The sequence below is a fragment of the Hyperolius riggenbachi genome, chromosome 10, assembly GCF_040937935.1.
Source record: "Hyperolius riggenbachi isolate aHypRig1 chromosome 10, aHypRig1.pri, whole genome shotgun sequence".
Lineage (NCBI taxonomy): Eukaryota > Metazoa > Chordata > Amphibia > Anura > Hyperoliidae > Hyperolius > Hyperolius riggenbachi.
In genome coordinates, this window is record NC_090655.1 from 204,944,137 (window position 1) to 204,971,575 (window position 27,439).

At 47.4% G+C, this 27,439-nt stretch overlaps 1 protein-coding gene across 1 annotated transcript in view; it reads right to left on the reverse strand.

The window, feature by feature from the left end:
* Positions 1-27,439, reverse strand: part of LOC137534257 (membrane-spanning 4-domains subfamily A member 4A-like) — a 105,509-nt gene that overhangs the window by 12,434 nt on the left and 65,636 nt on the right. Inside the window, exon 6 of the mRNA XM_068255668.1 lies at positions 25,463-25,585. Coding sequence (XP_068111769.1) covers positions 25,463-25,585 — 123 coding nt within the window. The remainder of the gene's footprint in view (positions 1-25,462; positions 25,586-27,439) is intronic.

Below are 27,439 nucleotides of genomic sequence, written 5' to 3' on the forward strand. Positions count from 1 at the left end.
TCCTTCTGAATCCTGTTCTGTTACTGTTTGTGGATTGCGTTCATCTCTGCGAAGAGATAACGAATCCTTCTGAATCCTGTTCTGTTACCGTTTGTGGATTGCGTTCATCTCTGCGAAGAGATAGCGAATCCTTCTGAGTCCTGTTCCCTGTGTTACTCCATTCCTAGTCAGCGTTCCTGCTTATGTCATATATCGGTTCATTGCCGATATATACATATGTTAGTCAGACGTTACAAATAGTTTCATTGATAGCTGTAATTGTAATACGCTAGGAAAACATACTTATTGTATATTTATCTGTGTTACGTTCATCTATCTTAATCCGGCTATTTTCTGACTATCCTGTCCTGTCTTTGTGAGGCACGCCATCGCCGCATCGCATTGGCTGCCTCATTCCAGTCTGTCTGGTTTTGGACGCTTGCTGTCGCTAAGTAGCCGCTAGCTAGCAAGCGTTCATTCTGTCTACCTGTCCTGATCTCCTCAGTTCTGGTTTGTGCGCTCAGCGCTACTTTGCGCTGAGACGTTATAACGAAAGCATTGTTTGTGGCTGTCAGATCTGCACCGGCTCTGTGCGCCACAATCTCCTATTGGAGTCAGTCCTCCCCTCCACTATACTAGGGATAGCCTGTTTCCTGGTGCTAGTGTGTGTACCTCCTCCACGCCAGCTCATGCGTTGCATGCTGACTGTGGAGAATACACCACCAAGCCTTACATTATGAAAACCCCATTACCAATCCCCATTGTGGGGGGGATTCCCAGAAAGTATGACACTGTTAATTATGGTTCCTGTTCCTTTAAGAAATTTGAAGAACTTAGCTCTGAAACAGAAAATGAGTTTTTCTCTGAATGTGCCAGGTTCCTGGCCAATCCTGATCTCCAAGCGACTCCTGTTTCAACCTGGGCACTCCAACTAAGTTATATTTTGTTTAAAGGGGAATTATTCCAGTGGGCATTTGATGTTCTCAATCATTCCGATTTGAAAGAGAGACCGCTGGAATTTCTAGCGTTTGTGATCCATAACTGGTTGCGCATAGATCCATTGCCTTTTCCTCTTAATGAACTCCTGGCAGCAGGTCAATCAGCTACTCCTTCAATTGCTTGCAAAAATGTTCAGCAAGCAGAAGGTGTTACTGATAATTTTCCTGCAGCCTTGAATAAATCACCAAGAACAGCAGGGAAAACAGCAGGGTCTAAGGCCAAACGCAAACGTTCTAAGAAACGTGTCCAATCTGCAGAATCGTTATCCTTAGCGACTGAGACCTATAATGAGATTCTGCCATTAACAGATAATGAAATGCAATTGTCTTTCAGGGGAGTTAAATGGACTTATGAAACTACTAATGAACTTTCCTCCCTGGCTAGGGAAAATAAAGATTTTTGTTTAAAAGAATTATCTGAGTATGATTATGATGAGATATTACAGAGTATTGAACAAATCAACTTATTTGTGAACCAAGGGAAGTTTGCATACACTACAGTTCAACACTTGCTACAGGTATTGGAGATTCTTAAGAATAAGGAATCTGCCAATCACCTGCTAATTAACCCTATACATGTGCCTGCCACAATCATATCTGCAGACTGTGATCAGCCTAAATGTTTCGCTGTTAAGTATGCATGGGATCCTCCATTCGAGAGGGGAGAGATGGAAGCCCTGGTCTGTGAATGGAAGAATGATTCAAGTTCATTTTGTCAAGTTTACAGTGCAAAAAGTGAAATGGTATTGAACGCATGCATTAAGTCAGCCTATAACCTAATAGAGGCTGGTGTGTGTAGGTATGACTGTGTGGCTCCCTTGATTGATGTGTGGGAACTGATTTTGGATGATTTTTATGTGACTCCGAATTCGCAAATTTGGCGTTCTGACCCGCCTGTTTCAGCACCTTTGGCTGATTCAGCAGGTGATTCGGAGCTCTTTTTGTGTGAAATTTAAGTTCCTGCAATTCCACCCTGTACCATGGATAACTCAGTGTTACTTCCCAGTAAAACAGAAGCCACTGATACATTCTTAACCTTGCCCTGCGCAAATTTCTCAGCAGAGAATCCAGAGGTCCTGCTGACTTCCGAGTCCAGCCTAGCCAGTACTCATGACTCTTTGTTTAGTGAAACAGACACCAGAAAAATCTTGCCTGTCTCTGCAAACACTTCTGCAGAAATTACCTGTGTTAATAAAGTTCAACTCCTGTCTGATCCAGCAGATGCCAATAGATGCACTACATCAGTTTCCGAGTCCCAGCAATCCTGTCTAGTAAACTCAGAACCCCAGCATCTGAATTTTCCAATTTTACAAATGAATGGTGATTCAGATGCGCAAACATTGTGTCTTGATCTTCCTGTTTCTACACCTCGCTCTAGTTTCGTGAATAGCTCAGAGCATCTGCTATGTGAACCTGAAATCGCAGAATTATTACCTTGTTCAGAAAATTTTCCAATAAATTTGCCCTGTACCATGAATTGTGCAGTAGATCTCTCCAATGAAACTCAGGTCACAGAATCATTATGCTGTCCAGCAGGTGCTTCCATGGTTTTGCCCTGCAATATGGACTGTTCAGTGATCCTGTCCAGTGAAGCTGTGGTCGCAGAGTCTTATGCTTCACCCAGTACTTTGGATATTTCAAACCCTCTAGCAGAAGGGTCTGAGGCACTGCTTACCTCAGTTGGTGTTGCAGTAATACTCACTTGTCTAGCAGCTGTTTTGGAATTACAGTCTGCTCTAATAAAACTTGATGAATTTCTGCCCAGCAAAGCAGAAGCCATTGAAATATTGTCCTCGTCAGCAAGTGTGTCAGATACCTTGCCCTGTACACAGTCTGATTTAACCAATGTTGTTGAGTCCCTCTCCAGTGTTGTAACAGCCGAGGAACTCCAGCCCTGTCCTCTGCATGTTTCAGAAGTCTTGCCCTGTAACATGGATAATTCTGATTCTCTGGTCAAAATAACAGAAGTCTCAGAATTTCAGTCTGATTTAGTAAGCATTCCTGAAACCCTGCCTTGTATCCTGAAAGATTCTGGTTCTCTGGCCGCTGTGGCAGAGGTTCCAGAGTCCCCTTCCTGTCCAGGGAATTCCTCAGTTTTGCCTAGTCCAGTGGGGGCTGCTGCAATACTGACTTGTTCTGCAGCGCCTCATGAGCTCCAATCCAGTATATTAAATGAGTCTCTGTCCAGTCCAGAGGTAGTTGTGGAGTCCCTATCTGGTTCAGTGCATACATCAGAAGATTTGTCCTGTCTTGTTAGTGCCCCTGAATCTGATTTGTTACTGACTTTGCTGGAATCAGCGACATCTAAGTCTGATCCTGCATTCTCGTGTAAAAATCCAGTAGTTGCGAAGTCTAGTCATGATGATCTTTTTTTGGCCGGTCCTGGTTTTGGTCCCGTCTTGGCTGACCCTGAGGCTCACAGTTCCTTGACGTGCCCAGAGGTTTCTCTTGTGCCAGTGTGCCCAGATGTTCTTTGTGTGCCAGAATGCCCAAGTGTGTCTAAGGTGTTAGCGTGCTCTGATGCTTCCTTAGTGGGAACATGTTCTGATGTTGCCAGTCTGCCTGCATGCCCAGAGATGGTTCTGGTCCCTGAAATCCCTGATATTGATGTTTGTCCTTGTGGCCCTGACTCGGGAATTGCCCTAGGTTCCATAGGGGTTCTTGATGGTTCTCCATGTGAGCCTAAGGGGCATTCTGACCTATGGGGATCTCTTTGGAGCTTCAAGGTGTTCTGGGAGGTCTCTGAGAAAACTTGTCCTGGTGCCTTGGACTAGTTCAACAGTGGGTTTTGTGTTGGTAAAGACAGTACCGGTGGGCATTGCAAAGGCTTTGGCGTTTCTGAACGGTTCCTGGAAGGCGGTGGGTATCGCTCAGGGAGTTTCGGAGGGCTTTCTTCTGGAAATCATGGTTCTGATGGGTGTCACACTGGGGCTTGTAGTACTGATGGGCATGGTTCTGTAGGTTCTGGTTCTGATGGGTCCAGTCTTGTGGGGACTGATTCTGGAATTCGGTCTTGCCGGGCTGTCCCGGTCATCATGAATTATCAGTCGGACTGTTTTGTTGGGAATTTCAGTTTTGAAAAGCGTCTGGAATCCGCTTTTAAGGGCGGGGGTACTGTGATGATCGCTGCTGCAGCAGCTGTTGCTGGAAGTAGTAGTGCTGCAGCTCAGGCAGTTCTGATCTATTTCCATGCAAGCTGCATAGCTTTGTCTGTCTTTCCCTGCTGTCAGCTTGTGACTGATTATCATTCACCTGTGTGGGAATCTGCATGTCTGCTCCCATTGGATGACCTCAGTATAAAGATCTGCTTCCTGCAGGGTTTCCTTGGGTTTTCATAGCTTCAGCTTAAGCCTGCCTTGCTGTCGCTTTAGCCCCCGATCGTGTTTCTTGTTATAAAGATACTTTGCTGGTCTTTGCATCATATATTGGTTCATTGCCAATATATATGCATACCAGCACGTTTATTATTTTCCTTGTATTTGTGTTACGTTGATACATCAGTGTCGCTGATGTATACGTACACAAACTGTTTATATCCTGTGTGCAGTTAGTCAGCTATCCAGCACGTTTTGGTAGGTTGCGCGTACCGTGACCACCCGTGCTGAGGTAGTTACCCTGCTCCTGGTTCTGTTTGTGGATTGCGTTCATCTCTGCGAAGAGATAACGAATCCTTCTGAATCCTGTCCTGTTACAGTTTGTGGATTGCGTTCATCTCTGCGAAGAGATAACGAATCCTTCTGAATCCTGTTCTGTTACTGTTTGTGGATTGCGTTCATCTCTGCGAAGAGATAACGAATCCTTCTGAATCCTGTTCTGTTACCGTTTGTGGATTGCGTTCATCTCTGCGAAGAGATAGCGAATCCTTCTGAGTCCTGTTCCCTGTGTTACTCCATTCCTAGTCAGCGTTCCTGCTTATGTCATATATCGGTTCATTGCCGATATATACATATGTTAGTCAGACGTTACAAATAGTTTCATTGATAGCTGTAATTGTAATACGCTAGGAAAACATACTTATTGTATATTTATCTGTGTTACGTTCATCTATCTTAATCCGGCTATTTTCTGACTATCCTGTCCTGTCTTTGTGAGGCACGCCATCGCCGCATCGCATTGGCTGCCTCATTCCAGTCTGTCTGGTTTTGGACGCTTGCTGTCGCTAAGTAGCCGCTAGCTAGCAAGCGTTCATTCTGTCTACCTGTCCTGATCTCCTCAGTTCTGGTTTGTGCGCTCAGCGCTACTTTGCGCTGAGACGTTATAACGAAAGCATTGTTTGTGGCTGTCAGATCTGCACCGGCTCTGTGCGCCACAATCTCCTATTGGAGTCAGTCCTCCCCTCCACTATACTAGGGATAGCCTGTTTCCTGGTGCTAGTGTGTGTACCTCCTCCACGCCAGCTCATGCGTTGCATGCTGACTGTGGAGAATACACCACCAAGCCTTACAGAGTACCTTTAGGATTTCACAGGTCATTTTGCAACATTTGGTTTCAAGACTACTCCTCACGGTTTAGGGCCCCTAAAATGCCAGGGCATTATAGGAAGCCCACAAATGACCCCATTTTAGAAAGAAGACACCCCAAGGTATTCCATTAGGAGTATGGTGAGTTCATAGAAGATTTTATTTTTTGTCACAAGTAAGTGGAAATTGATTTTAATTGTTTTTTTTTTTACAAAGTGTCATTTTCCGCTAACTTGTGACAAAAAAAATAAATCTTCTATGAACTCACCATACTCCTAACGGAATACCTTGGGGTGTCTTCTTTCTAAAATGGGGTCATTTGTCGGGTTCCTATACTGCCCTGGCATTTTAAGGGCCCTAAACCGTGAGGAGTAGTCTTGAAACCAAATGTCGCAAAACGACCTGTGAAATCCTAAAGGTACTCATTGGACTTTGGGCCCCTTAGCGCACTTAGGGTGCAAAAAAGTGCCACACATGTGGTACCGCCGTACTCAGGAGAAGTAGTGTAATGTGTTTGGTGGTGTATTTTTACACATACCTATGCTAGGTGGGAGAAATATCTCTGTAAATGACAATTTTTTGATCTTTTTTTACACACAATTGTCCATTTACAGAGAGATTTCTCCCACCCAGCATGGGTATGTGTAAAAATACACCCCAAAACACATTATACTACTTCTTCTGAGTACGTCGATACCACATGTGTGACACTTTTTTGCAACCTAGGCGCGCTAAGGGGCCTAACGTCCTATTCCCAGGTCATTTTGAGGCATTTGGATTCTAGACTACTCATCACGGTTTAGGGCCCCTAAAATTCCAGGGCAGTATAGGACCCCCACAAGTGACCCCATTTTAGAAAGAAGACACCCCAAGGTATTCTGTTAGGAGTATGGTGAGTTCATAGAAGATTTTTTTTTTTGACACAAGTTAGCGGAAAATGACACTTTGTGAAAAAAAAAAACAATACAAATCAATTTCCGCTAACTTGTGACAAAAAATAAAATCTTCTATGAACTCATCATACACCTAACAGAATACCTTGGGGTGTCTTCTTTTTAAAATGGGGTCACTTGTGGGGTTCCTATACTGCCCTGGCATTTTAGGGGGCCTAAACCGTGAGTAGTCTTAAACCCAAATGTCTCAAAATGACCTGTGAAATCCTAAAGGTACTCATTGGACTTTGGGCCACTTAGCAAAGTTAGGCTGCAAAAAAGTGTCACACATGTGGTATCGCCGTACTCAGGAGAAGTAGTATAATGTGTTTTGTGGTGTATTTTTACATATAACCATGCTGAGTGGGAGAAATATCTCTGTAAATGACACATTTTTTATTTTTTTTTACACACAATTGTCCATTTACAGAGAGATTTCTCCCACCCAGCATGGGTATGTGTAAAAATACACCACAAAACACATTATACTACTTCTCCTGAGTACGGCGATACCACATGTGTGACACTTTTTTGCAGCCTATGGGCTTGATTCACAAAGCGGTGCTAACTGTTAGCACGCCTGTGAAAACCCCCTTAGCACGTCTAAACAAGCTTTTCGCGCATAAAACTTTACGCGCGCAAAACTTTATGCACGTAAAACTTTACGCGTGTACTGCACAGAGCACAGGGCGCACCGCGCGAAGTGCCCATTAAAGCCTATGGGACTTAGCGCAAAGTTAGCGCACGATCTGATTGAGAAATCCGGTGCTAACCTACTTAGCACCCTGGTTAGCGCGTCTAAAGACTTTAGACGTGCTAAGTAGGTTAGCACCGCTTTGTGAATCAAGCCCTAGGTGCGCTAAGGGGCCCAACGTCCTATTCACAGGTCATTTTGAGGCATTTGTTTTCTAGACTACTCCTCACGGTTTAGGACCCCTAAAATGCCAGGGCAGTATAGGAACCCCACAAGTGACCCCATTTTAGAAAGAAGACACCCCAAGGTATTCTGTTAGGTGTATGGTGAGTTCATAGAAAATTTATTTTTTGTCACAAGTTAGTGAAAAATGACACTTTGTGAAAAAAACTATAAAAATCAAATTCCGCCAACTTCTGACAAAAAAAAAAATCTTCTATGAACTCGTCATACACCTAACAGAATACCTTGGGGTGTATTTTTTCTAAAATGGGGTCACTTGTGGGGTTCCTGTACTGCCCTGGCATTTTACGGGCCCAAAACCGTGAGTAGTCTGAAAACCAAATTTCTCAAAATGACTGTTCAGGGGTATAAGCATCTGCAAATTTTGTTGACAGGTGGTCTATGAGGGGACAAATTTTGTGGAACCGGTCAAAAGCAGGGTGGCCTCTTAGATGACAGGTTGTATTGGGCCTGATCTGATGGATAGGAGTGCTAGGGGGGTGACAGGAGGTGATTGATGGGTGTCTCAGGGGGTGGTTAGAGGAGAAAATAGATGCAATCAATGCACTGGGGAGGTGATCGGAAGGGGGTCTGAGGGGGATCTGAGGGTTTGGCCGAGTGATCAGGAGCCCACACGGGGGAAATTAGGGCCTGATCTGATGGGTAGGTGTGCTAGGGGGTGACAGATGGTGACAGAAGGTGATTGATGGGTGTCTCAAGGTGTGATTAGAGGGGGGAAATAGATGCAAGCAATGCACTGGCGAGGTGATCAGGGCTGGGGTCTGAGGGCGTTCTGAGGGTGTGGGCGGGTGACTGGGTGCCCTAGGGGCAGATTAGGGTCTAATCTGATTGGTAACAGTGACAGGTGGTGATAGGGGGTGATTGATGGGTGATTGATGGGTAATTAGTGGGTGTTTAGGGTAGAGAACAGATGTAAACACTGCACTCGGGAGGTGATCTGACGTCAGATCTGCGGGCGATCTATTGGTGTGGGTGGGTGATCAGATTGCCCGCAAGTGGCAGGTTAGGGGCTGATTGACAGGTGGCAGTGACAGGGGGTGATTGATGGGTGATTGACAGGTGATCAGTGGGTTATTACAGGGAAGAACAGATGTAAATAATGCACTGGCGAATTGATAAGGGGAGGCCTGAGGGCAATCTGAGCGTGTGGGTGAGTGATTGGGTGCCCGCAAGGGGCAGATTAGGGTCTAATCTGATGGGTAACAGTGACAGGTGGTGATAGGGGGTGATTGATGGGTGATTGATGGGTAATTAGTGGGTGTTTAGGGTAGAGAACAGATGTAAACACTGCACTTGGGAGGTGATCTGATGTCGGATCTGCGGGCGATCTATTGGTGTGGGTGGGTGATCAGATTGCCTGCAAGGGGCAGGTTAGGGTCTAATCTGATGGGTAACAGTGACAGGTGGTGATAGGGGGTGATTGATGGGTGATTGATGGGTGATTGATGGGTAATTAGTGGGTGTTTAGAGGAGAGAACAGATGTAAACACTGCACTTGGGAGGTGATCTGATGTCGGATCTGCGGGCGATCTATTGGTGTGGGTGGGTGATCAGATTGCCTGCAAGGGGCAGGTTAGGGGCTGATTGATGGGTGGCAGTGACAGGGAGTGATTGATGGGTGATTGACAGGTGATCAGTGGGTTATTACAGGGAAGAACAGATGTAAATAATGCACTGGCGAATTGATAAGGGGGGGTCTGAGGGCAATCTGAGCGTGTGGGTGGGTGATTGGGTGCCCGCAAGGGGCAGATTAGGGTCTAATCTGATGGGTAACAGTGACAGGTGGTGATAGGGGGTGATTGATGGGTGATTGATGGGTGATTGATGGGTAATTAGTGGGTGTTTAGAGGAGAGAACAGATGTAAACACTGCACTTGGGAGGTGATCTGATGTCGGATCTGCGGGCGATCTATTGGTGTGGGTGGGTGATCAGATTGCCTGCAAGGGGCAGGTTAGGGGCTGATTGATGGGTGGCAGTGACAGGGAGTGATTGATGGGTGATTGACAGGTGATCAGTGGGTTATTACAGGGAAGAACAGATGTAAATAATGCACTGGCAAATTGATAAGGGGGGGGTCTGAGGGCAATCTGAGCGTGTGGGTGGGTGATTGGGTGCCCGCAAGGGGCAGATTAGGGTCTAATCTGATGGGTAACAGTGACAGGTGGTGATAGGGGGTGATTGATGGGTAATTAGTGGGTGTTTAGAGGAGAGAACAGATGTAAACACTGCACTTGGGAGATGATCTGATGTCGGATCTGCGGGCGATCTATTGGTGTGGGTGGGTGATCAGATTGCCTGAAAGGGACAGGTTAGGGGCTGATTGATGGGTGGCAGTGACAGGGAGTGATTGATGGGTGATTGACAGGTGATCAGTGGGTTATTACAGGGAAGAACAGATGTAAATAATGCACTGGTGAATTGATAAGGGGAGGTCTGAGGGCAATCTGAGCGTGTGGGTGGGTGATTGGGTGCCCGCAAGGGGCAGATTAGGGTCTAATCTGATGGGTAACAGTGACAGGTGGTGATAGGGGGTGATTGATGGGTGATTGATGGGTGATTGATGGGTAATTAGTGGTTGTTTAGAGGAGAGAACAGATGTAAACACTGCACTTGGGAGGTGATCTGATGTCGGATCTGCGGGCGATCTATTGGTGTGGGTGGGTGATCAGATTGCCCGCAAGGGGCAGGTTAGGGGCTGATTGACGGGTGGCAGTGACAGGGGGTGATTGATGGGTGATTGACAGGTGATTGACAGGTGATCAGTGGGTTATTACAGGGGGATAGAAGCATACAGTACACAGGGGGGGGGGGGGTCTGTGGAGAATCTGAGGGGTGGGGGGTGATTAGGAGGGAGCAGGGGGCAGTTTAAAAATAGCGATGACAGAAAGTGACAGGGAGTGATTGATGGGTGATTAGGGGGGTGACTGGGTGCAAACAGTGGTCTGGGGGGTGGGCAGGGGGGGGTCTGAGGGGTGCCGTGGGCGATCAGGGGGCAGGGGGGAGGGAAATCAGTGTGCTTGGGTGCAGACTAGGTTGGCTGCAGCCTGCCCTGGTGGTCCCTCGGACACTGGGACCACCAGGGCAGGAGGCAGCCTGTATAATAGGCTTTGTATACATTACAAAGCCTATTATACGCATTGCGTGCGGCGATCCGGGTGCTAGTAACCCGCCGGCGCTTCCGAACGGCCGGCGGGTTGCAGCGCGAGGGGGCGGAGCCAGTCGCCGGCGGCTGATTGCGTCACGAATGACGCGATCGCCGCCTAACCACGCCCGACGCCGCCCCCGCCGATGGGCGTATTGCGGTCGTTTAAGCCCGGTCTTTGCCGCTGCCCATCGGCTGGGGGCGGTCCTGAAGTGGTTAATAGGTGTAAATTATTAAATTACATTTTATGTGCATGAAGAAAAATTAAGAGTGCACATGATAATTGTGCACAATATATGTGTATATGTGCTAAAAAAGTGTCAACTGACCTTATATTAAATACATTAAAGTGCATATTTCATATATAATAATTTAAGCCACATAAATACTGATTCTGAGGCAAATGTGCTAAATAACGTGATGATAATAATAAAAAAAAAAAAACAATAGCTGGAGAGGCTTTCATGGATATAGGAGGAAGTTCTAAATTTCATATAGGACTAATAGCTATGGTAGTAGGCAGGTAGTAGGGATGAGGAGAGGTGTATGTATAAATACTAATACCTAAAATATGTATAATTAATACATTATAATTGGACATGGTATACAGGCAGTAAATAGACAAAATAACACAAATAAACATAAATTGGCAGAATAGTAGCATCTATTGCACAGATTCAAGTCCTATGAAGCATGAAAGATCAGTATGATCATTCATGCCAAGTGGGTCCATCGCATCGGTTCTAAGAATCATCCGAGCTTCTTCTCTTTTCAGGGGGGTTATCCAAATAAATCCAATGATGTTTAGCTGTGCCATGCAGGGCTTCCCCGCTTTACCAAATCAAATGAAGTCAAATAATATTTTTGCTGCAAAATTGGATGTGATGCAGTGGTGCTCAGCAGAGCTCGAATATTCGAGTAGCTCGAATATTCGAGCTCTTTTTTCAGCTATTCGAGCTCGAATACCGAGCTCGAATAGCTGCAGCTACTTGAATGGGCTATTCGAGTGAACTCGAATAGCCCATTCACTATTCGAGCTATTCGAGCTAACGGCGCTATTCGAGCTCGAATACCGAGCTCGAATAGCGTCATAGCCCAGATTGATGTCCTTAGAGCCAATCAGAGGGCTCCCAGGCCCCCTGATGGCAGCCAATCACAGAGGGGGACCCTGGCCAGCCCCTACCCTATAAATAGCGGCCGCCATGTTCCGTTTTTCCGTCCTTGCCTGACTTTGTACAGAGAGAGATCTGCTCCTTTGTGCTTTGGCTTAGCAAGAGCTTTATGTGGTCAACTACCTAGCGTTTTTGCTCACATATACCTCCTATACACACCTATATTGTTGTTACTTAGATAGACATTGTATTTTAGTTAGTAGCTTGTGTGTTACATAGAGACAGACACAGCTGCTGCAGGCAAGCTTACACTGCTTTAGGCCTCAGGGCCTTGCCTGTGTGGGCAGCTGTCCTCCTGTGACTGTCCTCTGTTAGTTTATTATACCAGTGTTTCTGCTGTCCTACCTTTACTACTGAGTGATTGTATTTTGTAGTAACTGTACTAGGACACTGTACTAGGAACTGTTTGTTCATAGCTCCTGTGTGTGTGCGTGCACAGTACACACACTCTATTTCCTTCTGATTACTATTGATTATTGTAATTTCTAGTTGTACTTACTAACTACTTACTACTAGGGACACTCAGTCACTGTTCATAGGCTAGCTCCTGCGCTGCGTGTGTGTGTGCGTGCACTGTCAGCACACACACTCTATTTCCTTCTGATTACCACTGATTATTGTAATTTCTAGTTGTACACTTACTTACTACTTACTACTAGGGACACTCAGTCACTGTTCATAGGCTAGCTCCTGCGTGTGTGTGTGCGTGCACTCAGTACACACACACACTTTATTTCCTTCTACTTAATCTGATTACTACTGATTATTGTATTTTCTAGTTAGTGTACTAGGGGACACACTCACTGTTCACTGTTCACACTTATACTGATTACTGAATTATTGTATTTTGTATTAGTACTGTACTAGTAATCACTTAGCGATCTAATCACTTAGTGATTAGTGTCACCTCACCCACCAACCCACTCCATTAAAGTACCCCACTTTTTCACCTGCCCTTTTAAAAAACTTTTTTGTTTACGCCCAAAACATCAAAGATGTCTGGAAGTGGCAGCCAGCGCGGTTTGGGCAAGGGGAAGGGCAGCAAGGGAATCAAGAGGAGAGGGAGTAGCATTGTGGCAAGCCGCGGCCACGCCACCATGCACAGTTCCGCAGCAGCTGCGTCAGTGGCTAACATTCCTCCTATAACCACTGGCCGTGGATGCCTTGGGCGCCGCCCAGCAGAAGCAACTCACGCTGCAGAGACACAGCAGCAGCAGCGTGTAGTACCTGCTCCTATTTTCCTCCAGCCGGGTCGGAAACGTCCCATTGAGGAAAAGGATGCAGACACTGTGGTGCAACTGATGACGGAGGATGAGCAGCCCGCCATCAGCTCTGCATCCGAGGCCTCCACCCTCACCACCACCACCACCACCCCTGTTCACAGCAGCCGCCCAGCAGGGCCTGGGGAGGAGGCCAGTTCACCGTCAGTCACCGACCTGTCATTCAGCAGTCTTTTGACCCCAGGCATCATGAGTAAATTGTCTGCTGTTGTTGGCGATCTTGAGGAGGAGATGCTGATGGGCACTTTGGGGGATGAGGGATTGGACAGCAAGACTGTGGCGACAGTCAAGCAGCCCATCCATGCATCAGGAGAGGAGTTTGGGGGGTCATCATCCCAGCAGGACATGTTTCAGGAGGGGGAGGATGATGATGATGACGTGGTGACAGACAAAGACTGGGTGCCGCCACCACCAGCACCTGCGGATGTCATCATCAGCAGCTCTAAGGAGGAGGAGGAGGATGCGCTTGTGGGCCTTGCAAGGAGGCGCATCATTGCAAGCATTGGCAGCAGTTGGCAGGTCCCACAGCCTGCTGGTGTCTCAGGCTCAGCAGCAGCAGCAGCAGCATCTGCCAGTACCACCACCAGCCGCACCCAAGCCCCTGCCCCAACCACCACAGGGAGACAGGCAGCAGCGGCTCCAGGCCGTAGGGGGTTGTTTTTGTCACCAATCTGGCAATTTTTCACCATGCCCACAGTGTACAGCAAGTACGCCACTTGCAACCACTGTCAGCGGAAGTTGAGCAGAGGTGCAGACCCCTTAAAGTTCAGCACCAGCTCGTTCATCAACCACCTTGCTGCGAAACATTTCCACCAGCATGAGGAATTCCAGAGGCTGAAGGCATCTGGTGCTGGCAGTGGCACCACACCCATCACTGCACAGCCTTCAGCAGCAGCAGCAGCAGCAACAGCAGCCACCCGCCCTCCTGCTCCTCCAGCAGCACCAGCAGGAGTGCGGAAACGCACTGCTCCTCCCCCCTCTGCAACTCCTGCCGCCGACACTGAGGCCTGTTCTGGCAGCCAGTCCTCAGTGGCCTCCTCTGCTGTGTCCGCTGATTCCCGTGCCAGCAAAAGGCCACGCCAGAGCCTTTTGAGCGAGTCCTTCCAGGGGGTGGTTAGGGCTCTGCCTCCCAGCAGCCGTCGCGTGTGTCAGCTGAACGGCTTGCTGGCACGGGCCATGTGCTCCCAACTCCTGCCGTACACGCTCGTGCAGGAGGGGAGCGACATGCGTGCGCTGCTTGCTTGTGCAGCCCTAGACTGGCAGCTCCCAAGCAGACACTTTTTCGCCCGCAAGGCCATTCCTGCACTGCACCGCTTTGTGATGGCCAATGTGGAGCGAGGGCTGGAGCACGCGGTTGGTGAAAGGGTCCACGTCACCATGGACTCCTGGAGCAGCCGCTTCGGGACAGGCCGCTACCTGTCCTTCACTGTCCACTGGGTCAGCTTGGTGGAAGGGGGTGAGGATGGGAGAGCAGCAGCGGGCACAGCAGCAGCAGCAACACAGTGGGTGGTGCCACCCCACAGGGTCAGGGGAACTGCAGCAGGTTCCTCCGATCCTCTGCCATCCTCCGGCACACCTGGCCAAACCCCCCGCCTCAGCAGCAGCGTGAAGGCCCGCCACTGCCAAGCGCTGCTGCAGTTGGTCAGCCTTGGGAAGACCAAACTGACGGCAACCCATGTGTTGGCCAAACTCCAGGAGCAGGAGAGGATTTGGCTGACCCCCAGAGGCCTCAGAGTCGGAGAGGTGGTGGCCGACAATGGGGCCAATCTGGTTGCCACAATTGACAGGGGAAACCTGACCCACATCCCCTGTCTTGCCCACATGCTGAACCTGGTGGTGCAGAAGTTCTTGCGCACCTACCAGGGGATGGGTGAACTGCTGGAAACGGCAAGGAACGTTGTGCGTCACTTCCGGCGCTTGGCTGCAGCCTGTGCGAGCCTGGAAGACGTGCAAAAGGAGCTGGAGCTGCCACGCCATCGGCTGATCCTTGACGTTCCAACTCGCTGGAACTCCACCCTGGCGATGTTGGAGCGTCTGGTTGAACAGAAGCACGCTGTCAACCAGTACCTTGCCCAGGCCACTGTTTCCGCCGCTCAGAGAAGGGACAAGACCAGCAACATCCCGTCCATCGTCCCCGATGATGACTGGAGGCACATGCAGCAGGTGTGCTTAGTGCTGGCTCCCTTTCTGCAGGCCACTAACATGGTGAGCAGGGACCATGCTATGGTCTGCGAGTGGGTGCCCCTGGTTTGTCTGCTGAACAGGGCCCTCGATGCTTTGCTGGAACAGGGAGCAGCAGCCTTGGACCAGCAGGAGCGGCAAGCAGCTGCACAGTCCACCTCTGAGGGGGAGGAGGAGGAGGACTTGGTGGAGGTCCCTGACCTTGCTGCTGATGAGGGGGATCAGCACAGCGCAGCTGAGTTGGTGCGGGGGTGGAGAGAGGACGAGGCGGCAGAGGAGGAGGATGAGGACAGCACTGCCGTCGATGTGCCAGCACACGTGGCCCGCCTCTTCCCAATGGCAGCGCACATGCTGACGTGCCTGCGCAAGGACCCCAGGGTGATCCAGATGAAGCAGAGGGAGGACATCTGGATCAGCATGATGTTGGACCCACGCCTCAAGGGGAAGTTGAGCCAGTTCCTGCCGCCTGCAGGAGGAGACCCAGCGCAACAAATAAGGAGCTTGCAGCAGGCCCTTGTTGAGCGCTTGGAGGAAGCCTTCCCCCAGCCTTCCACCCCCACTGTCCAGCCAGCACAGAGGCAGCAGCAGGTGCCTGCATCCAGCAGCAAGCGCCCCACAGACCTGCTGTCTCTCAGCAACGAGCTCTACAGGACTGTAGAGGCTCCGGCAGCAGTGACTAGAGAGGAGGTGCATGCAGCAGCATCCTCCTCCGGTCACAGCCAGCGCCTGACCCGCATGGTGGCTGACTACATGGGGTCCTACAGCGGGCTTGACAGCGATGCCCCTGTTGATCCCATGGAGTATTGGGTCAAGCGCCTGGAGATCTGGAGCGAGCTGGCGCAGTACGCCCTGGAAGTGCTGTCCTGCCCCCCTTCCAGCGTGCTGTCCGAGCGCTGCTTCAGTGCAGCTGGTGGCGTGGTCACCGAGAAACGCTCACGTCTGTCTCACAAGTCTGTGGACAGACTGACGTTTCTCAAGATGAACCAGGCGTGGGTGGAAGGCGAGTTCCTGGCCCCTGTTGTCGGCGAGAGGGGGACATGAACTGGCTGCCGGAAGAACCATCGTAAATGTGCCTTACCACCCTTTACCACCTCCTGGCTCCTGCTCACTAAGCCAGCCTGGTTCACTTTGACTATTACGTCGCCTGCAGCCACACATTTTACATCTACAGTGGGCTGCTGCGTACTGCCCTTCTGCTGTCTGTCTGTCTGTGTTTCCCACTGCCAGGGTACACAGATTTACCTTCTGCTGCCACTCTGCCACCAGCTATTACGTCAAACAATAGCTATATCTGTGTAATTTGCTGTAAAAAAAAAAAAGTAAACCATTTAAAAAAAAAAAAAAAGTTTAATTTTTCTAAGGTGCCCGGGTTGAAAACTGTGTTGTCCCAGTTGTGTATTGGACACGATGTGGGCTGCACGACCGCTGTCTGGGACCTCCTGTTGTGTTTATTTACAGCCCTGGTATTAACGCTAGGTACCAGGGCTATTATGTTACGCTGCCTACCTACCTGCTGCCACACTCACACTACTCCTCCATTCCTCCTGCTGCTGCTGCTGCCTGTCTGTGTTTCCCACTGCCAAGGGTACACAGATTTTACCTTCTGCTGCTGCCACTCTGCCACCAGCTATTACGTCCAACAATAGCTACTCTCATTACTCCTCCATTCCTCCTGCTGCTGCTGCTGTCTGTCTGTGTTTCCCACTGCCAGGGTACACAGAATTAATTTCTGCTGCCACTCTGCCACCAGCTATTACGTCCAACAATAGCTGCTCTCATTACTCCTCCATTCCTCCTGCTGCTGCTGCTGTCTGTCTGTGTTTCCCACTGCCAGGGTACACAGAATTACTTTCTGCTGCCACTCTGCCACCAGCTATTACGCCCAACAATAGCTATATCTGTGTAAAAAAAAAAAAAAATAATAAACCATTAAAAAAAAAAAAAAAAAAAAAAGGTTTAATTTTTCTGAGGTGCCCGGGTTGAAAACTGTGTTGTCCCAGTTGTGTATTGGACACGATGTGGGCTGCACGACCGCTGTCTGGAACCTCATGCTGTGTATTTACGGCCCTGGTATCAACGCTAGGTACCAGGGCTATTATGTCACGCTGCCTACCTACCTGACTGCCTGCTGCCACACACTCATCCTCCTCCTCCTGCTGCTGAATTTACCTCCTGCTGTCTGTGTGTTTCCACTGCCAGGGAGCACATACAATGGCGCTTCCAACATGCGTGCGCCACCAGCTATTTATTACGCTCAAAAATAGCTGCATTTCTTTAAAAAAACAAAAAAAAATATATATTCTTTTTATTAATACTTTGTGATATTATTTTTAGAGGTGTCCGGGTTGAAAACTGTGTTGTCCCAGTTGTGTATTGGACATGATGTGGGCTTCACGACCGCTGTCTGGAACCTCATGCTGTGTATTTACGGCCTGGTACCACCGCTAGGTACCACACAGCCTATTATGTCTCGCTGCCTGCCTCATTGACTGCCTGCTGCCACACAATCATCCTCCTCCTCCTGCTGCTGAATTTACCTCATGCTGTCTGTGTGTTTCCACTGCCAGGGAGCACATACAATGGCGCTTCCAACATGCGTGCGCCACCAGCTATTTATTACACTCAAAAATAGCTGCATTTCTTTAAAAAATATATATAAAAGAGAAATAAGTGAAGAAGAAGAAGACGATATAGAAGAAGAAGAAGATATAGAAAAAGAAGAAGACGAAATAGAAAAATAATAATAAGAAGAGGATATAGAAAAAGAAGATATAGAAAAAGAACATATAGAAGAAGAAGATGAAGAAGAAGAAGAAGATGAAGAAGATGAAGAAGATGAAGAAGAAGATGAAGAAGATGAAGATGAAGAAGATGAAGAAGACGATGAAGAAGAAGATGATGAAGAAGATGAAGATGAAGAAGATGAAGAAGAAGAAGACGATGAAGAAGAAGATGATGAAGAAGATGAAGAAGATGAAGAAGATGAAGAAGAAGAAGATGAAGAAGAAGATGACGAAGAAGATGAAGAAGAAGATGAAGAAGAAGAAGAAGATGAAGAAGAAGATATAGAAGAAGAAGAAGAAGATATAGAAGATAAAGAAGAAGAAGAAGAAGAAGAAGAAGAAGAAGAAGAAGAAGAAGTATATACACTACTGAACAGAATTTTGGACACAACTTCTCTTCTCTTTCCACCTTTTTTTTTTAAAGGAACATCCCCACATAATCACTTGCTGTTGTTACTTGGGGAAAAAGATGTTTCTTGCATCATTCACCCTCAAAACAAGTGTTGGAAGCTATTTAAGGCCAATTTGAATAGTCAGCTCGAATAATGAGCTCGAATACCGACTCAAATAGTGAGCTCGAAGTCCGAGGTCGAATCGAATAGTAAAAAATATTCGACTCGAATATTCGACCGAATTCGAATAATTTACTATTCGAATTCGACCAAACTCGAATAATAAAAAGGGGTATCCGAGCATCACTGATGTGATGAACTTTGGTTGGTACTATTTTTGGAACTACAGCAAGCTATTCTCAGACAGAAGATGTAAACACCAAATGACCAATTTACTAAGCTGAATGACTGCACCTGACATTTTTCAGAACACCATGGACCATGCAAGTTGGAGTTGGTCAGGAGGTGGATCTTCATGATGGTGGACTCCTAAGTAGGGATGCTTATTCAGATTCCATGGAAATGCAAGAATGCGGAATGCAGAAAGTGGTAATACTGGTGCGGTGAGCGGATTTTTGCAGAGAACATAGACATTTCTATGAAAAATCCGCTTACCACCATGTTAACTTTTACATAAATTTTCTCAAAAACTACAATGTCTTTTTGAAACAATTATCTTGTCCCCACTTTCCTCCTTAACATACTCTGCAAATGTGGTGTTTCTATCACCTACAGGGACGTTGCTATTAACCGCTAAAGACCGCAGCCATTGACTGTAATGTTAAATGGGGGAAAATCTGCATTATCGATATGCAGTAACTTTATGACAATCAGAAGCCTAAAAATGAATAAGCCAATTTAGGTGGACATTTCCACATTCTCTGATTGATTGATTGATTGATTGATTGATTGATTGATTGATTGATTTAAAAAAAAAAACCATGTAGTTTTAAAAAAAAAAATCGATTTTAAAATTTGAGGAAAAAAGTAGCAAAGTTAATGAGGTAAAATGACAGATAATGTATTAAGATGTATATAAATGTATTACTTTAAATTTTTCTATATATGTTCAGAGTGTGGGAAATATAAAAAATGCAAATGATGTGGGGTTCCCCCTCCCAAGCCTCTTTAACCACTTGAGGACCTAGGGCTTTCTACCCGTTAAGGACCGGCCACTTTTTTTCCATTCAGACCACTGCAGCTTTCATGGTTTATTGCTCGCTCATACAACCTACCACGTAAATGAATTTTGGCTCCTTTTCTTGTCACTAATAAAGCTTTCTTTTGCTGCTATTTGATTGCTCCTGCGATTTTTACTTTTTATTATATTCATCAAAAAAGACATGAATTTTGGCAAAAAAATGATTTTTTTAACTTTCTGTGCTGACATTTTTCAAATAAAGTAAAATTTCTGTATACATGCAGCGCGAAAAATGTGGACAAACATGTTTTTGATAAAAAAAAACCCATTCAGTGTATATTTATTGGTTTGGGTAAAAGTTATAGCGTTTACAAACTATGGTGCAAAAAGTGAATTTTCCCATTTTCAAGCATCTCTGACTTTTCTGACCCCCTGTCATGTTTCATGAGGGGCTAGAATTCCAGGATAGTATAAATACCCCCCAAATGACCCCATTTTGGAAAGAAGACATCCCAAAGTATTCACTGAGAGGCATAGTGAGTTCATAGAAGATATTATTTTTTGTCACAAGTAAGCGGAAAATGACACTTTGTGAGAAAAAAAAAAAAAAAGTTTCCATTTCTTCTAACTTGCGACATAAAAAAATGAAATCTGCCACGGACTCACCATGCCCCTCTCTGAATACCTTGAAGGGTCTACTTTCCAAAATGGGGTCATTTGTGGGGTGTGTTTACTGTCCTGACATTTTGGGGGGTGCTAAATTGTAAGCACCCCTGTAAAGCCTAAAGGTGCTCATTGGACTTTGGACCCCTTAGCGCAGTTAGGCTGCAAAAAAGTGCCACACATGTGGTATTGCCGTACTCAGGAGAAGTAGTATAATGTGTTTTGGGGTGTATTTTTACACATACCCATGCTGGGTGGGAGAAATATCTCTGTAAATGACAATTTGTTAATTTTTTTTACACACAATTGTCCATTTACAGAGATCTTTCTCCCACTCAGCATGGGTATGTGTAAAAATACACCACAAAACACATTATACTACTTCTCCTGAGTACGGCGATACCACATGTGTGGCACTTTTTTGCACCCTAACTGCGCTAAAGGGTCCAAAGTCCAATGAGTACCTTTAGGATTTCACAGGTCATTTTGAGAAATTTCGTTTCAAGACTACTCCTCACGGTTTAGGGCCCCTAAAATGCCAGGGCAGTATAGGAACCCCACAAATGACCCTATTTTAGAAAGAAGACACCCCAAGGTATTCCATTAGGAGTATGGTGAGTTCATAGAAGATTTTATTTTTTGTCAAAAGTTAGCGGAAAATGACACTTTGTGAAAAAACACAATTAAAATCAATTTCCGCTAACTTGTGACAAAAAATAAAATCTTCTATGAACTCGCCATACTACTAACGGAATACCTTGGGGTGTCTTCTTTCTAAAATGGGGTCATTTTTGGGGTTCCTATACTGCCCTGGCATTTTAGGGGCCCTAAACCGTGAGGAGTAGTCTTGAAACGAAATTTCTCAAAAATGACCTGTGAAATCCTAAAGGTACTCATTGGACTTTGGGCCCTTTAGCGCAGTTAGGGTGCAAAAAAGTGCCACACGTGGTATCGCCATACTCGGGAGAAGTAGTACAATGTGTTTTGGGGTGTATTTTTACACATACCCATGCTGGGTGGGAGAAATACCTCTGTAAATGGACAATTGTGTGTAAAAAAAATCAAAAGATTGTCATTTACAGAGGTATTTCTCCCACCCAGCATGGGTATGTGTAAAAATACACCCCAAAACACATTATACTACTTCTCCCGAGTACGGCGATACCACATGTGTGGCACTTTTTTGCACCCTAACTGCACTAAGGGGCCCAAAGTCCAATGAGTACCTTTAGGATTTCACAGGTCATTTTTGTTTCAAGACTACTCCTCGCGGTTTAGGGCCCCTAAAATGCCAGGGCAGTATAGGAACCCCACTAATGATCCCATTTTAGAAGGAAGACACCCCAAGGTATTCCGTTAGGAGTATGGTGAGTTCATAGAAGTTTTTATTTTTTTGTCACAAGTTAGCGGAAATTGATTTTAATAGTTTTTTTTCACAAAGTGTCATTTTCCGCTAACTTGTGACAAAAAATAAAATCTTCTATGAACTCACCATACTCCGTACGGAATACCTTTGGGTGTCTTCTTTCTAGAATGGGGTCATTTGTGGGGTTCCTATACTGCCCTGGCATTTTAGGGGCCCTAAACCGTGAGGAGTAGTCTTGAAACCAAATGTCGCAAAATGACCTGTGAAATCCTAAAGGTACTCATTGGACTTTGGGCCCCTTAGCGTACTTAGGGTGTAAAAAAGTGCCACACATGTGGTACCGCCGTACTCAGGAGAAGTAGTATAATGCGTTTTGGGGTGTATTTTTACACATACCCATGCTAAGTGGGAGAAATATCTCTGTAAATGACAATTGTTTGATTTTTTTTACACACAATTGTCCATTTACATAGAAATTTCTCCCACCCAGCATGGGTATGTGTAAAAATACACCCCAAAACACATTATACTACTTTTCCTGAGTACGGCGGTACCACATGTGTGACACTTTTTTGCAGCCTAGGTGCGCTAAGGGGCCCAACGTCCTATTCACAGGTCATTTTGAGGCATTTGTTTTCTAGACTACTCCTCGCGGTTTAGGGCCCCTAAAATGCCAGGGCAGTATAGGAACCCCACAAGTGACCCCATTTTAGAAAGAAGACACCCCAAGGTATTCTGTTAGGTGTATGACGAGTTCATAGAAGATTTTATTTTTTTGTCAAAAGTTAGCGGAAAGTGACACTTTGTGGAAAAAAACCAATAAAAATTAATTTCCGCTAACTTTTGACAAAAAATAAAATCTTCTATGAACTCGTCATACATCTAACAGAATACCTTGGGGTGTCTTTTTTTCTAAAATGGGGACACTTGTGGGGTTCCTATACCGCCCTGGCATTTTACGGGCCCAAAACCGTGAGTAGTCTGGAAACCAAATGTCTCAAAATGACTGTTCAGGGGTATAAGCATCTGCAAATTTTGATGACAGGTGGTCTATGAGGGGGCGAATTTTGTGGAACCGGTCATAAGCAGGGTGGCCTTTTAGATGACAGGTTGTATTGGGCCTGATCTGATGGATAGGAGTGCTAGGGGGGTGACAGGAGGTGATTGATGGGTGTCTCAGGGGGTGGTTAGAGGGGAAAATAGATGCAATCAATGCACTGGGGAGGTGATCGGAAGGGGGTCTGAGGGGGATCTGAGGGTTTGGCCGAGTGATCAGGAGCCCACACGGGGCAAATTAGGGCCTGATCTGATGGGTAGGTGTGCTAGGGGGTGACAGGAGGTGATTGATGGGTGTCTCAAGGTGTGATTAGAGGGGGGAATAGATGCAAGCAATGCACTGGCAAGGTGATCAGGGCTGGGGTCTGAGGGCATTCTGAGGGTGTGGGCGGGTGATTGAGTGCCCTAGGGGCAGATAGGGGTCTAATCTGATAGGTAGCAGTGACAGGGGGTGATTGATGGGTAATTAGTGGGTGTTTAGGGTAGAGAACAGATGTAAACACTGCACTTGGGAGGTGATCGGACGTCGGATCTGCGAGCGATCTATTGGTGTGGGTGGGTGATCAGATTGCCCGCAAGGGGCAGGTTAGGGGCTGATTGATGGGTGGCAGTGACAGCGGGTGATTGATGGGTGGCAGTGACAGGGGGTGATTGATGGGTGGCAGTGACGGGGTGATTGATGGGTGATTGCTAGGTGATTGACAGGTGATTGACAGGTAATCAGTGGGTTATTACAGGGGAGAACAGATGTAAATATTGCACTGGCGAATTGATAAGGGGGGGGTCTGAGGGTAATCTGAGCGTGTAGGCGGGTGATTGGGTGCCCGCAAGGGGCAGATTAGGGTCTGATCTGATGGGTAACAGTGACAGGTGGTGATAGGGGGTGATTGATGGGTGATTGATGGGTAATTAGTGGGTGTTTAGAGGAGAGTAAACGCTGCGCTTGGGTGGTGATCTGATGTCGGATCTGCGGGCGATCTATTGGTGTGGGTGGGTAATCAGATTGCCCGCAAGGGGCAGGTTAGGGGCTGATTGTTGGGTGGCAGTGACAGGGGGTGACAGGGGGTGATTGATGGGTGATAGGTGATTGGCAGGTGATTGACAGGTGATCAGTGGGTTATTACAGGGAAGGATAGATGTAAATAATGCCCTGGCGAATTGATAAGGGGGGGGTCTGAGGGTAATCTGAGCATGTAGACGGGTGATTGGGTGCCCGCAAGGGGCAGATTAGGGTCTGATCTGATAGGTAACAGTGATAGGGGGTGATTGATGGGTGATTGATGGGTAATTAGTGGGTGTTTAGAGAAGGTAACAGATGTAAACAATACATTTGGGAGGTAATCTGACGGCGGGTTTGCGGGCGATCTAATGGTGTGGGTGGGTGATCAGATTGCCCGCAAGGGGCAGGTTAGGGGCTGATTGATGGGTGGCAGTGACAGGGGGTGATTGATGGGTGATAGGTGATTGACAGGTGATCAGTGGGTTATTACAGGGAAGAACAGATGTAATGAATGCACTGGTGAATTGATAAGGGGGGGTCTGAGGGCAATTTGAGCGTGTGGGCGGGTGATTGGGTGCCCGCAAGGGGCAGATTAGGGTCTGATCTGATAGGTAAAAGTGACAGGTGGTGATAGGGGGTGATTGATGGGTGATTGATGGGTAATTAGTGTGTGTTTAGAGGAGAGAATAGATGTAAACAATGGATTTGGGAGGTGATCTGATGTCGGATCTGCGGGCGATCTATTGGTGTGGGGGGGTGATCAGATTGCCCGCAAGGGGCAGGTTAGGGGCTGATTGATGGGTGGCAGTGACAGGGGGTGATTGATGGGTGATTGACGGGTGATTGACAGGTGATTGACAGGTGATTGACAGGTGATCAGGGGGGATAGATGCATACAGTGCATGGGGGGGGGGGGGGGGTCTGGGGAGAATCTGGGGGGTGGGGGGTGATCAGGAGGGAGCAGGGGGCAGGGGGGGTATAAAAAAAAAATAGCGTTGACAGATAGTGACAGGGAGTGATTGATGGGTGATTAGGGGGGTGATTGGGTGCAAACAGGGGTCTGGGGGGTGGGCAGGGGGGGGTCTGATGGGTGCTGTGGGCGATCTGGGGCGGGGGGGGGAGAAAATCAGTGTGCTTGGTGCAGACTAGGGTGGCTGCAGCCTGCCCTGGTGGTCCCTCGGACACTGGGACCACCAGGGCAGGAGGCAGCCTGTATAATACACTTTGTAAACATTACAAAGTGTATTATACACTTTGTATGCGGCGATCGTCGGGTTAACATCCCGCCGGCGCTTCCGTATGGCCGGCGGGATGTTGCGGCGAGTGAGCGGCGACAGGCGGAGGATCGCGTCACGGATGACGCGATCGCTCCGCCCATGCCCAAACAAGGACCGCCGCCATTTGTCAATACGGCGGTCCTTGCGGCGTCTGCTTCCCGCCCGCCATTTGTCTATACGGCGGTCGGGAAGTAGTTAACCCCTAGTCACCAATGCGGGCTGGGATAGCCAAAATGGGGCTTCTCACCCTGAGCTATACCGGCCCGCATGGTCCATGGTAAAGGGGGGCTTTGGAGGAGAGGAGTTGGCAAGCCTCCCCCTCTCCCTCAGAGCCCTTGTTAAATCCATGTACAATGGGCTCTTCCCCACCTCCGATTCCCCAGGAGGAGGTGGGGGCCAACGATGCCGGGGGTCGGGTCCTGGTGGCATCTGGGAGTCCCCTTTAGCGGTAATCGGCAATGGCAGAAATCAGATTTTCTGTGGAAATGGACATTGGCATTTCCCATCATCCCTACTCCTAAGTCACTAGTAAATAACTTGCTTTTTCAAAAAATTGAAAAATACGAAAGTAACTCATGCAGCAGTTCCTGGGTTGGCACCATCACCGGTGGCTGGAATTCAATTAGCAAATAGCAAATCCCCATACTGTATGCCATGCTCCTTTATGTTCCTTTTGTGAATTAGCTTCTAATAATACTTTACCTGGCGAGGACTGATAGGCTCATGAGCCAGAGCCCGGCATCCAAACACTGACAAGGAAATGGACACACAGAAGAGCAGGAGATTTATTAGCAGAAGGAAAATAAGGATAGCGTATCCACCAGTCTGTGAAAACAGAACAACAAAGAGTGGTGTTAATGCATTCTTGTACCTTTGAACACTGCCCTTATAGGTACGTGAAACCTGCCAATGCATTGTACTTCCTTACATTATAACCACAGGTAAAAAAACAAAAACAAACAAACAAAAACAAAAAACTATAAAGAGACATCAGATCTCCTGTATCCACTAATATTAGTAATTCATTATATCAAATATACTTTATTGGATTAAACCCATTGGTGCTTGAGCAGTGACCTGACTGCCTGGTTGTGCTGGTTTATAGGGGCACTGTAGTAAAAAAGAGCTATATTAAATCACATTTACACATGCATGCAACATGTATTTGTATTATGTAATAATGATCTATATTATAGTCAGGGCTGCCATCATAAATTTAGGGGCCCCTCACACATCATCAGGCCTGCCCCACATCACACCTACTGACTGCTGTGCACACCCACTAGCCACCCCACCCCTGTGCTCGGAGCGCACCACAAAATGTGTGTGGCTCAGACACTGAAGAAAGTGGCACACACAGCGTGTAGTGTACAGGTGCCACAGTAGAGGTATCCAGCTATAGGTGGTAGGTATAGGTATAGAGGTATTGGTAGCCTGGTATAGTTGCCTTAAGTATAGATAGCCGGGTAAAGGTGGTGTACCAGTATAAGTTAGCCAGGTACAGGTGCCCCCAGTATAGGTAGCGAGCTATAGGTGCCCCAGTATAAGTAGCCAGGTATAGGTGGTGCCCCAGTATAGGTAGCCAGGTACAGGTGGTGCCCTCAGTTTAGGTAGCCAGGTATAGGTGGTGCCCCAGTATAGATAGCCAGGTATAGGTGGTGCCAGCCCCAGTTTAGGTAGCCAGATATAGGTGGTGTCCCAGTATAGGTAGCCTGAGCCAGGTATAGGTGGTGCTCCAGTATAGGTAGCCTGTAGCCAGGTATAGGTTCTGCTCTAGTATTCATAGCCTGTAGCCAGGTATAGGTGGTTCCCTGGTATAGGTAGCTTGTAGCCAGGTATAGGTGGTGCCCCAGTATAGGTGGCCTATAGCCAAGTATTGGTGGTGCCCCAGTATAGGTAGCCTGTAGCCAGGTATAGTGGTGCCCCAGTATAGTTAGCCAGGTACAGGTGGTGCCCTCAGTATAGATAGCCAGGTATAGGTGGTGCCAGCCCCAGTTTAGGTAGCCAGATATAGGTGGTGTCCCAGTATAGGTAGCCTGAGCCAGGTATAGGTGGTGCTCCAGTATAGGTAGCCTGTAGCCAGGTATAGGTTCTGCTCTAGTATTCATAGCCTGTAGCCAGGTATAGGTGGTTCCCTGGTATAGGTAGCTTGTAGCCAGGTATAGGTGGTGCCCCAGTATAGGTGGCCTATAGCCAAGTATTGGTGGTGCCCCAGTATAGGTAGCCTGTAGCCAGGTATAGTGGTGCCCCAGTATAGTTAGCCAGGTACAGGTGGTGCCCTCAGTTTAGGTAGCCAGATATAGGTGGTGCCCCAGTATCGGTAGCCTGTAGCCTCTAGGTGGTGCCCTAGTATTGGTAGCCTGTAGCCAGGTAAAGGTGGTGCCCTGGTATAGGTAGCTTGTAGCCAGGTATAGGTGGTGACCCAGTTTAGGTGGCCTGTAGCCAAGTATGGGTGGTACACCAGTATAGGTAGCCTGTAGCTAGGTATAGGTGGTGCCCCAGTATAAGTAGCCTGTAGCCAGGTATAGGTGGTGCCCCAGTATAGGAAGCCTGTTGCCAAGTATAGGTGGTGCCTCAGTATAGGTAGCCTGTAGCCAGGTACAGGTGGTTCCCTCAGTATAGGTAACCAGGTGTAGGTGGTGCCCCAGTATCGGTAGCCAGGTATAGGTGGTGCCAGCC